Source organism: Cnephaeus nilssonii, assembly GCF_951640355.1.
Source record: "Cnephaeus nilssonii genome assembly, chromosome: 5".
Classification (NCBI taxonomy): domain Eukaryota; kingdom Metazoa; phylum Chordata; class Mammalia; order Chiroptera; family Vespertilionidae; genus Cnephaeus; species Cnephaeus nilssonii.
The window spans coordinates 7,474,845-7,487,504 of record NC_137076.1 but is presented as its reverse complement, the minus strand read 5'-3'; the positions used below and the strand labels follow the sequence as shown (position 1 = coordinate 7,487,504).

Genomic DNA, 12,660 nt, shown 5'->3' with positions numbered 1-12,660 from the left:
GAAGCAATCTATTTAGCAATTTTGTTTCTCGGTATAAAATGTAAATTTGTCCTTCCTGCTTTATAATCATACTAGAGGCCCGGTGCATGAAATTCGTGCATGGGGTGGGGGGTGTTCCTCAGCCCAACCTGCACCCTCTCCAATCTGGGACCCCTCAAAGGATGTCCTACTGCCGGTTTACAGGAATCGGGCCTAAACCAGCACTCGGACATCCCTCTCACAATCCGGGACTGCTGGCTCCAGCCGCTCACCTGCCTGCCGGCCTGCCTAATTGCCCCTAACCACTCTGCCTGTTGGCCTGCTCGCCCCCAAATGCCTCCCCCGCCAGCCAGATCACCCCCAACTGTCCCCCGTGCCAGCCTGCTCACCCCCAACTGCCCCCCTGCTGGCCTGCTCGCTCCCACCTTCCTGCTCACCACCAACTGCCCCCCTGCTGGCCTGCTCACTCCAAACTGCCCCCCTCCACTGTCCTGATCACCTCCAACTGACCCCCACTGACGGCCTGCTCACCCCCAACTGGCCCCCCTGCTGGTCTGCTTACCCCCAACGGCCCCTGCTGTCCCATCCTGGCCTGATCACCCCCCCGGCGACCCAAGGTCCCAGCCCCTCCTTTTTTTTTTTTTTTCCCAGCGCCTCCTTGAGCGGAGGCCAGGGCCGGCTGGAAGCAAGTATCTAGGATTTATTTATCTTCTATAATTGAAACTTGGTAGCCTTGAGCGGAGGCCAGGGCCGGCCAGGGTGGGAAGCTTGACTTCCTCCATCGCCAGGGGCAACCCAAGCCTTCTTCTCAGCTCTAGCTCTAGCTCTGTGGCCACCGCCATTTTTGTTGGGATTTATTTATCTTCTATAATTGAAACTTTGTAGCCTTGAGCGGAGGCCAGGGCGGGCGGGAAGCTTGGCTTCCTCCATTGCCGGGGCAACCCAAGCCTCCTGCTTGCTCCAGCTCCATGGCTGGCTGCCATCTTGGTTGGGTTAATTTGCATACTCGCTCCTGATTGGCTGGTGGGTGTGGTTTGTGGGTGTAGCGGAGTGATGGTTAATTTGCATGTTTCTCTTTTATTAGTGTAGACTAGAGTCCAGGTGCACGAAATTCATGCATGAGGGGGGTCCCCTCAGCCCAGCCTGCACCCTCTCCAATCCGGGATCCCTCAGGGGATGTCTGACTGCCGGGGATCGGGCCTAAACCGGCAGTCAGACATCTGTCTCACAATCCGGGACCGCTGGCTCCTAACTGCTCACCTGACTGCCTGCCTGGTCGCCCCCAACTGCTCCCCCTGCCGGTCTGGTCGCCCCATACAGCTTGATGTTCAGTCGTTTGGTCGTCCGTCACTAACCTCTCTGCCAGCCTTGTCACCCCACGCAGCCTGTGTTCAGTCGTCTGTCTGGTTGTTTCAGTCATGACGGCCCCTGGTTTTTTCTATTAGGATAGGAAGAGATTACATTGTGTAAAACATATGGCCAAGCTTTTTATTTTATTTATTTATTTATTTTTAAATCTTTATTGTTCAGATTATTACAGTTCCTCTTTTTCCCCCCCATAGCTCCCCTCTACCTGGTTCCCACCCCACCCCATGCCCTTACCCCCCCTCGTCCTCACCCATAGGTGTATGCCAAGCTTTTTATTTTAAAAATGCGAGTTACATGCTCCAGTGACACCAACTGTGGTCTTCCCGCTTGATAAGGTGCTGTAACTATGTAAAATACAGCCACTGGGGGAAACTGGGTGAAGAGTAACAGGAGACCTCTCTGTAATCTCTTTGCAACTTCCTATGAATCTATAATTCTTTTTTTTCCTTACCTAAGGATATGTTCCATTTATTTTAGAAAGAGGAAGGGAGAGAGAGAGAAACGTCAACTGGTTGCCTCCTGGACATGCCAGACTGGAGATGCAACCCACAACCTAGGTATGTGCCCTGACATGGAATTGAACCTGCAACCTTTATTTATTTTATTTTATTTATTTTTATTTTTTATTTTTGGTGCACAGGACGACACCTTAAATAACTGAGCTACCTGGCCAGGGCATGAATCTATAATTCTTTAAAAACAAAAAGTTTAAAAAGGTGATAGTAAAATGTCTAGGTACCAAACTAAAGTGTTCTGGAAAAGGCAGTTCTCAGTAATACACTATTTTTGGTGTATCCTTATAGGCGATTCATTGGCAAGGACTAGTGCTTGCAGATCTCTTTAGTGCTCCCTATGCTCCTAAATCAGTGAGGTACCAAACTAACAAGATAAATAATGTCTTTAAAATGGGACTCTTAGTAGCAGATTATAGACAGTTCTGTGATAATTTTTCTTTTTCTTTAAATAGTTTACAAAGGAATGTTTGTGGCACTGGTATAGGGGGTTTCCTCATAACACAGCCTGTTTTTCTGGTAAGGACACCTTGATGGAGCTCTTTGTGCTTGATCTAGGGGAGGTGCTTTTTGTCTTACAGTTTGAAGCTCTGACTCACTCCCTGCTGCTCCCAGAATCCTCTTTTAGCTTCCCAGGTGAAAGTGGGATTAAATGGAGCCTCACGACCAGGGGAGGGCAGGGCTGTGGGCATCAGCAGCAGATCCTCCTCAGTCCTCGGGAAATCTCATGGAGTCTCTGACATCCATCAGCTATAAAACAAGAGCAGTAGCACCCAGTCTTGGGGTGCCTCTGAAGGTGGACTGAGTTTCTGAAACACATTGGGGAACAGTAAGTACAGGTGCGAAGTGCTCAGCGAGGCGCACTGGGAAGTCATGACTTGTCCCAAATTCGTGTCTTATTAAAGTTGCTACTTGACTTGGATTTTCAGGATTTTTCCTCAAATCATTGAAACCTTGAATGTTACATAAAAATAGACTCACTTTACCTAAAGGGGATCTTTTGCTACACAGGGTTCCTGAGGATCCTGAGTGTATGTGCAGTGTGCTAGAAGAACTCCGGAGCAAAGGAAAAGGCAGCATGGGATTAGGTTAACCATTGTTACCTTAAAAAGATATGATTTTCTCTCCTTTGGCCTATATTTTGAGGAGTTCCAATGAGCCGCACCACTGATGTGGTTGGAGAGTTGGTGGGGAGTTACACTAGTGCCAGAGCCAGGACAGCAGAGCTAAGCTCAGAACCATAAGACCTGAGGGCAACAAGGTGCCATGGAAGTGCTTTAGGCAAAAGAGTGAGTGGATCAGATTTGCCCTTCAGCATGAACTCTGCGACCGTAGTGTGGAACACAGATGAAGGTAGAGGGTTGTGACAAGATAGCTTTAGACAAGGTTAGAGTAATTCCAGTCAGTTAAGGAGGCAACCAGTCCAGGAGGCAACCAGTCAGTGAAAGGTTAGCGTAATCCCAGTCAGTGAAAGGAGAGAAGCATGTGGATTCAAGAAATGCTAAGGAGGTGGACTCAATAGGAGTGGGATACTGACAGTGCAGGGACTAGAGGAGGAGGGGCAAGAGTGGCTCCCTGGTTTCCAGTTTGCTTTACTGGGTCGATAGTCATGACATTCTCCAAGGCAGGAACAGAGGAAAGGCAAATAGGACTAGGGAGTCACTGTTTCAGGTTTGTACAGATTTAGTCTTAGGTATCTGTGTACCCCCTAGTAGAGCAAACCAGGTAGGTAGTTGGACAGACAGGAGTCTGGAACTCTTAAACGTGGTTAGGTGAGAGATAGCACATTCGTTCACAAATATTTATGGAGTGCTAGGCACTGTTCTAGGTACTGGGGTCTCTGCTTTTCATTCTAATTGGGGGGAGCTATGCCCATTCAAATGAGTGCCTTCTGTGGGGGAATTAACAAGAAAATAAGATAGAGAGTGACTGTGGGGAAGGAGTAGGTATTCAGAGAATGACTGGAGAGAGGAGCTACCCTGAGAAGATAAAGGGAAAAAGTATTCTGGCCCTGGCTGGTGTTGTTAAGTGGTTAGAGCATAGGCCCACACACTGAAGGGTCTCGGGTTTGCTTCCCAGTCAAGGGTTCATACCTGGATTGCTGGTTTGATTCCCAGCCCTGGTCAGGGTGTGTGCGGGAGGCAAAGATGTGTCTCACATGTTCCCCTTTTTTCTCTTCTTCATCCTCCTCTCCCTTCCCCTCCCCTCCCTCCTCCCTTTCACATTCTAAAACAATCAGTGGGAAAAATATCCTCAGTTGAGGATAAACAAGCAAACAAACATCAATTCTGAGCAAAGAAAAGAGCAAGTGCAAAGGCCCTGAGGCAGAATGAGCAGGCGCTTTTGAGGAACTGAAAGAAGGCCTGTGTGACTCAAACATGATGCACAGTAGGGAGGGCCCTGAAAAGAGGCCAGAGGGGAGGCAGGGCTGGTAGACCAGCACTTGGTCCCTGGGAAGCTGGGTTTATTCTGATTGTGATGTTCCGTCATAGGAATCGGAAGACTTGGGAATGGAGGAGATCACTGGTAGTGTGTGCATAGTGAAAAGAGGAGAGGTCTCTGATATTTATTTGAAGGGGAGACCTACACCCACCTAAATGAGTCTGAGAAGAAACAACCATAAATATAGAAGAGGAAGAAAGATAATGTAAAGAAATATGAGGAAAGAGCTTTAAAGATGGAAGAAATTATTAAGTGGCAGATGATGAACAGAAAGGGAGAGGGAAAGACTAAAAATGTAGGCTGTGTGTGTGTGTTTTTAAATATATTTTATTGATTTTTTTACAGAGAGGAAGAGAGAGGGATAGAGAGTTAGAAACATCGATGAGAGAGAAACATTGATCAGCTGCCTCTTGCACACCCCCTACTGGGGATGTGCCCGCAACCAAGGTACATGCCCTTGACCGGAATCGAACCTGGGACCCTTGAGTCCGCAGGCCGACGCTCTATCCACTGAGCCAAACCGGTTTCGGCTGTTGTTGTTTTTTAAATATATTTTTATTGATTTCAGAGAGGAAGGGAGAGGGAGAGAGAGAGAGAAACATCAATGATGAGAGAGAATCATTGATTGGCTGCCTCCTGCATGCCCCCTGCTGGGGATCGAGCCCACAACCGGGGCAAGTGCCCTTGACCAGATTCGAACCTGGGACTTTTCAGTCCACAGGCTGATGCTCTATCCATTGAGCAAAACCGGACAGGGCTGTAGGCTGCGTTTAACAGCATGAAGATCATTGCTGGCCTTGGAGAAAGCAGGCCTCCTAAACCCTCCCTTTCTTTACCCACACATCCAACATCCAGTCAGTTCCCAGAGGATAGAGGAAGGAGGAGGGAAAGTGAATGCCCAATGAAAAGGGGCAGGGAGCACTGGTGGCTGCCCCTGGTGGCTGACAGCGTGTAAGGAGCATTGATGGGAGAGCCACCCTTGTCTTAACCAGCTGCCTCTGTTTGTTAACTCGGAGTGAAATTTCATTTGGGGGAATTTGACTACAGAGCACACTGGGATTTCAGTGGTGGATGGTGGAAGAGAGGAAGTAGAGGGACTGTTATGTAAGCCGAGGAGGTCAAGCAGGGTGTCAGGCTGTTGATTTAATGTCCACAGCGTGTGGCAACTCCAGCTTGACTGGGAGCAGCGTTGATATGTGGGGGCCCCTCTTTCAGAATAGAAGATGGTGGGTGGCACAGGCTAGGGTGGGAGTCAAGCCTTCAGGGTTCATTGCTGCAAGACTGACTGGGTGAGCATGTGGGGCCTCCAGTTTACTGTCAGGCATGCAGCCTTCTTCAGCAAAACCCCTTGTGAAGGAAACAAGCACCAGATCGTTTTATCCCAGAACTGGATCCTCCTGGAGCCCTGTGCAGGGGAGTGGCCTCCCCCCTGAGACCACTTGGTAGTTAAGACAGGAACCTCTGAGCTGAGCACCCAGAAATACCACATTATGCTGAAGCAAGCATGTGCATTTGTACATGGCAGCCAGTCTTGTGTACTTACAAGTGATTACTGTGTCCGTTCTTATGTAATCTGTTCAGGCCATTTTCCCATCTCTTTTATGAATTCCTGGAGACTAGGCTCTCTCCAGTGCCCTGCACATACCAGGCATCCTGCATATGCTCAAGGCTTAAAAATCTGCCAGGTCACCACGTTTCACACTCCCACCCCCGCCTACATCATTGCAGTTAAATTCTGAGAGGGGTTGAGAAAATGGCCTGGTGCTTCCTTTGGGTAAATGCAATTCGTATTGCAAAATTAAGTTGTTACTTTGGAACTTGTCTGCATCTGTTTGCATGTAGATATTGAAAAAAGGAGTGGTAGCTTTTATAATTGTTAGGGCAAAGAAGGATTCTGTTTCTAATCTGGGGCAACGAGCTGACTCATCAAGTGCCTTCACCTTTTAGGTTTCCATCTTCCTCCTTAGGAAAATGGAAAACTGAGCAGGTTTACAGACAGCCCAAACATGACATTGAGGAACAAATGATTTTTCATAAAGAAAACTAGCCCTAGCTTGTTTGGCTCAGTAGATAAGAACATCAACCTTCGGACTGAAGGGTCCCAGGTTGAATTCTGGTCAAGGGCACATGCCTGGTTGCGGGCTTGATCCCCAGTAGGCGAGGATGTGTAGGAAGCAGCCAATCCATGATTCTATCTCATCATTGATGTTTCTATCTATCTCTCCCTCTCCCTTCCTCACTGAAATCAATAAAAATATATTTTAAAAACAGAAAACAATGGAAAGACTAAAAATTCAAGAAAAATTAACAACCCATTTTGATTTCCTTCTGACAGATTAAATGAGTATAAATTTACCATCCCCAAAGGAAACTTGTCAAACAATGGATCTTATAAAGGCTCCATTTTAGGAGTATGGCTTCTTTCCCCCCTCTCACCACTAGGTGGCAGCAGGAAGCAGAGGAACCTACAAAAAAAGTAAAGTGAAAAGAAAGTAAACAGAGGGTTTGGCTGCATGCTTGAGATTTGGTCCTAGAATCATGTTTTGCTTATACTAACTCTTCCCTACAGTTTCATTTATCAAACAATCCTAAATATTTTCAGAGCTAATTTAGGTACCTAGATATTGATTTAAAGAAATACTCAGCCGGGATTTTGGAGCACTGTACAATTGGCTTTAACAGTTAAGAAATAAAGAAAATCTTGAAGTGGGGGAAAGGAATGAGAGCATTAGAATGGGGACTCTGAGATTTAGGAAATTGCTCTTCTTTTTTTCTTACTCATTGTGCATTAGTGCCTAGTGAGTAGTTTGCTGCTAAGAGCTGATGTCCACGGAGTTGCCTTGGATAGGAACCCCAGGTCAGGATACTCCTGCACATTCTCCTAGGGCAGATGTGGTAGGTCATTATGGCCCTTCTGTGCAGCTGGGAAACAACAGCACATCCTACTGTCTGACTCCTCTGAAATCTCTTTAAAGATAATAGTGAAAATTGTTATTTAGAAATTTGTAAATAGCTCTGTATAGATACTTAGGGTCAGTGGGAAGGAGCCATGGAATTAGGTAGGGTGGGGGTGAAGGACAAAAATGTAACAGGAGTAAACATAGCAAAGGAGCAGCGTGTGTTTAGAGGCTAAGTTTAGGCACCTCTGTTAGTAGAGGAATCCTGTCCTGACAGCTGAAAATGAGACTTGGGGAAATAGTAGGAAGTCACTTACTACCTCTCTCCTCCTCATCCTACTCCCTGAAATTCCTGCCCCTGCATTGTCAGAGTGCTTACTGCTCTCTTGCTTGCATAAGCCATTCATCTTAGTCTGTAGCCAGGTCCCTGCATGTCCTGTATCCTAGAAGACTGGGAGCCCATGAGGAGGGGGGACCACCCTATTTGTCTTGATAGTCCATAGCACTTGTTCCTGGCACAAGGCAGACTTTATAAATGAGCAGTTGAACGAATTTAGTTGAGGATATGGGGAAGCAAGAAAATCAGTGCAGACAGACCCGTCTGTGATCAGATGGTCTTGTAAGAAGTAGGGTTTGTGAAGGCTGGTGACTGGGTGCAGGGGATTAGGAGATGCTCGTGGTTGGCAGGGAGGAGAGTGGGACCAAAGCGGGAGAAAAGGAGTGGGGCTGAGCAAGGCTCTAGAAGGGCTGGGAAGGGCATTAGCAGTGGCCCGTGCAACAAGATGCAACCTGGTGCTGGTGGCCAGCCCCCACCAAGCCTGAGAAAGAGCCCGTACTGCCAGGGGCCCTATCCTAGTTAAACAAGGAATGTGTTCGTTCCCATAGGTGGAAAGGCCAGTGTAGGGCTAGGGAATGGCTGGTCTCTGGTATAATTAGATCCAAACTCACATGATGCCCTCAGAATATATATGTATCCTCTGGCTCTTTCTCCTCTGTTCCAATGTTGGGCACACCCTCACACTGAATGAATAGCATCAAGCTTGTGTCCTGCATAAGTCCAGGGACTGACCCATCGACTGTAACTGGGTTGCTTTCCCACAGCTGAGTTAGTGGTCCTGACTCAGGCGAGGCCACAGGACCCGGGAAAGGGAGAGGCAACCCCAGAGAGGAAATGGGGGAGGGGTTCCTAGAGTGGGGAGTGTAAACTGGGTAGGCAAAATCATCAGGAGAGCACGCCAGGGCTACAGGCCCCTAGTTTGAGTCACCATAAGAAGCAGAGGGCCTTTTACATGCTTCTGTGCACATAATCACTCTTTTCCATGTTTTTTAGCATCTCCATGACACGGTGAAGAGGAATCTCGATAGTACCACTTCCCCTCAGAATGGCGATCAGCAGAATGGCTATGGAGACCTCTTTTCTGGGCACAAGAAGACCCGCCGGGAAGTTCCCATGGGAGTAGGTGTCTCTTCCAATGGCCTGCCTCCAGCCTCCCCCCTCAGTCAGCCGGATGAGCCCGGTGCAGAGGCCCTGCAGGCCAGCGGGAAGCACTCGCTGGGGCTGGACTCCATGAACAAGAAGTGTCTGGCAGACCCGCACCTCCACCTGAATGGAGGCAGCAACCCCAGCGAGTCATTCCCTCTGAGCCTGAATAAAGAGCTGAAGCAGGAGCCTGTCGATGACCTGCCTTGCATGATCGCAGGGGCCGGAGGCTCCATATCCCAAAGCAACCTCATGCCTGACCTCAACCTGAACGAGCAGGAGTGGAAGGAGCTGATCGAGGAGCTGAACAGGTCGGTGCCCGATGAAGACATGAAGGATCTGTTCACTGAGGATTTTGAGGAGAAGAAGGACCCAGAGTCTTCTGGTTCTGCCACACAGCCCCCCTTGGCACAGGACATTAATATTAAGACAGAATTCTCTCCAGCAGCCTTTGAACAAGAACAGTTAGGCTCTCCACAAGTGAGGGCTGGGTCTGTAGGACAGACCTTTATGGGTCCCTCATCCGGGCCTGTGAGCACAGATTCATCCAGCCTAGGGGGCGCTCAGCCTCTGTTCCACACCTCTGGTCAGCCCCGGGCAGAAAATCCCAGTCCCAGCCTGATGCCGGCATCAGCCCAGGCCCAGAACGCACAAAGAGCCATCTCCAGTGTGGTGTTGCCTAGCCAGGGCTCAGGAGGGGCCTCCGAGCTGTCCTCTGCCCACCAGCTCCAGCAGATCGCCGCCAAGCAGAAGCGAGAGCAGATGCTGCAGAATTCACAGCAGCCTGCCCCAGCGCCAGCACCAGGCCAGATGTCCACCTGGCAGCAGACGGGCTCCGCCCACAGTCCCTTAGATGGTCCTTACACCATGGAGAAGCCTGCCAGCCCTCCCAGCTACAAGCAAGAGTTCACCAACTCCAAACTGCTCATGCTGCCCAGTGTGAACAAGAGCGCCCCTCGTCCCGGGGGTCCCTACCTCCAGCCCAGCCATGGAAACCTGCTGAGTCACCAGCCACCAAGTAACTTGAGCCAGAACGCCATGACTAACCAGGGGTCGATGCTGGACTATGGCAACACCAAGCCCCTTTCTCATTACAAAGCGGACTGTGGGCAAGGCAGCCCTGGGGTTGGTCAGAGCAAGACGTCCCTGATGGCTTATCTTCCCCAGCAGCTCCCTCACCTGAGCAGTGAGCAGAACTCCTTGTTTCTGATGAAACCAAAGCCGGGAAATATGCCTTTCCGGTCTCTGGTTCCTCCCAGCCAGGTGAGCCCATGGCTTTGCTCTCTCATTCTGCATCCGTGTAGTTAGCAGGTCCCTGGGGAGCAAGGGAAGGAGGGCGGGAGCCGCTGCGGCTGTCCTTTGGTCCCGGACACTACATGGGTCTGGGCTTCCTGTCACTACCTGAGCCAAATTGAAGCTCCACAACCTGGGCATGTGCCCTGGCCGGGCCGGGCCTGGGGTGAGAATAAACAAAAAGGAGTAAAATTTCTTCAGTTTTAACTATACACATTTTTGAGGATTCACCTGTACTTAGTCTTGTGTCTCTTTTATGCTACACAAAGTAATTTGTGGCTGGATTTTGCAGGTAAAGATCAGATTTAATGTGCTTCTGAGAGGCTTCTTCTTTTTTAACCACTTTTCAGATCTCTATGTTCAAAATATTTTATTAAGTTATAGTAAGCTTATAACCTTTTAGGTGAGTGCTGCTTTCTAACATATCTGAGTTCCGTGGTTCTTTAGTCATGAAGCACAAGCCTAGCAGAACCACCTGTCTCTGTGGGGGGAGGGTGGTCAAAGATGCCTCCTCTCTGGGAGCCTTCCGATGGCTGGACCTCAGACAGTAACAGATGTCCCTGGCTTCCTCTGAGACAGGTTGCACACACTCCCTTTGCTCACTCCAGTGTGTCCTGGGCTGTTTTCCACATCTGCACATCAGACCCATCGAAACTTTTTAACAGTTGTGTGACAACAGTTGTGTAACATGCATTGTCTCCTATTCTTCACTACTGTAAGCAAGCCTGCAGTGAATACCTTTATGTGTGCCTTTGTGTGTTTGTAGCTGGTAATAGCATGAAGAAATTGACATGCTCACTGGGCACAGTGCTTTTGGAAAGTAATTTTGGCATTATGTATTTTTCATAAGCCATAAAAATATTCATAAGCATTGGCACATTATACCACTGCAAAAAATAATCCCCCCAAAAGAGAAAGTTATATGCCAGATATTCATTGCATGTTTATATCTGATAGCCCCAAAACTGGAAGCAGTTTAAGCATCTTTCAACAGGAGCATGCACGTGTAAATGTTGAAACTTCCACTCATGTCAGCCATTAAACTGCTGCATAGCCACTAGCAAGCAGCAACCTTAAAAAAGGGTGGCGCCGTGGTGACTGCTGTTTCAGTAGCACTTTGCATCTCACAAAGCGCTCTTGTAGCCCGTGAGCTTCTGCAGATCAGGGTGAGGAAATCACATCAGAATCTGTCTGCTCTAAGATTAGAATCCTGTACAGATTAAATATACAAATGAATAAGGACTAGAAAGGAGCTCAAGAAGTTGAACTTGTCTAAATGATAATTGCTTTTTGCCTTTTTCCTTTTTTGAGTTAAATTTCCCCCCTTTATTTTAAAATGTAGGTAGTAATGTTGGAATAACATTGTGATAACCTTTGACATGACTCAATTTCGATCCATGTATTAATTGAAAATATTCATTAAAGTTCTCATCAATACTCAGTATTTTTTAAGCATAAATATCTGACAAAATCCTAGCAGTCTCTTCCCAGGAAAATGCTGTTTACAAGTGGGCACACAAAACAATTTCGGGCAGTTCAGGGACAGTCCCATCACCAGGAACCCAAGGTTTGCAAACCGAATATGGTGTGTCTCCATCACCCAGAGCCCCTCTGAGCGCTCCTTCCTGGGGCTCACCTGCACTTGTGCATTCCGGTGAGTAAAGGTATATAAGCTACAGGTGCTTACAGAAGCTATTGCAAATCTATGAGCTTAAGTGTAAAATCACACCCTTGCCACTGGCAAATCATAGGAAGCAAAGCTAGCAAGCTGCTAGTAACTGTTCATTTCTGGGCCTGGAGACTCAGGTGTTTGCTGTCTTGGTCTCCGGCCCAGCCCTGTAGGGTCACTGCACTGTAGTCATCTATGGGGAGCCAGGCTCGCATTGGATGGCGCTCATCTGTTCTGATCAGGGCTTATAGACTCTACCGTGAACCACCTGACTCGAGAACTCCCTTCTCTGTGTTGACAGGAGCAGAACCCTCCCAATGTCCCTGTGCCAGCCCAGGCCTCCAGCGTGGGGACCCAGCCGCCCACTGTGTCAGTGGCCAGCACTCACAGCAGCACCCCCTATCTCAGTGGCCAGCAGCAGGCAGCTGTAATGAAGCAGCATCAGTTGCTTTTGGATCAACAAAAACAGAGGGAGCAGCAGCAAAAGCATTTGCACCAACAGCAGTTCTTGCAAAGGCAGCAGCACCTTCTGGCAGAGCAGGTAAAGAGAAAAGGGGAAGAAAACCGTCCCCGTCCACCCCTTTCCCCTCCCCCCCCTCCCCCCACATCTCATCCTGCCTCCCGAGTCACCGCAGTGGCCACAAGCTCAGCAGGGTGCCATGTGAGTGTGTGCTCGTTGCATGTTTGGTATTAGAGTGCTTTGCCCTTTTAAACCTCTTTCTGTGAGTGTGGCATTTCTCAGACAGTGGTGGCCTGTGTCAGAAGCAGCTTTTATGTCATTTGGTGGGGATTAATGAAGGCAGAGTCTGTAGCTAAAACTATGTGTGTTTGGGACATTTTTCCATGTCCTTTGTCGGCAGCTGCCAATGCATTGAGCTTCCCACTCCGTCAGTTCACTGTGGGACCCAGCTTGGTTGTACATGTAGCGTTTGTGATAGGTCAACAGTGTGAGGCAGGGAAGTGAAGACCTGCCTGAGGTCCTGGGGTTGTAGAGTCAGGACCAACAAGCTCCCTCTAAGT

At 48.6% G+C, this 12,660-nt stretch overlaps 1 protein-coding gene and 1 pseudogene across 2 annotated transcripts in view; both read left to right on the top strand.

Moving 5' to 3' along the window:
• Window positions 1-12,660, top strand: part of LOC307100408 (glyceraldehyde-3-phosphate dehydrogenase-like) — a 1,087,365-nt pseudogene that overhangs the window by 114,800 nt on the left and 959,905 nt on the right. The gene's annotated exons all lie outside the window — the stretch shown is intronic.
• MAML1 (mastermind like transcriptional coactivator 1) overlaps window positions 1-12,660 on the top strand; it is a 62,483-nt gene that overhangs the window by 40,145 nt on the left and 9,678 nt on the right. The window contains exons 2-3 of the mRNA XM_079772764.1: window positions 8,529-9,941; window positions 11,942-12,181. Coding sequence (XP_079628890.1) covers window positions 8,529-9,941; window positions 11,942-12,181 — 1,653 coding nt within the window. The remainder of the gene's footprint in view (window positions 1-8,528; window positions 9,942-11,941; window positions 12,182-12,660) is intronic.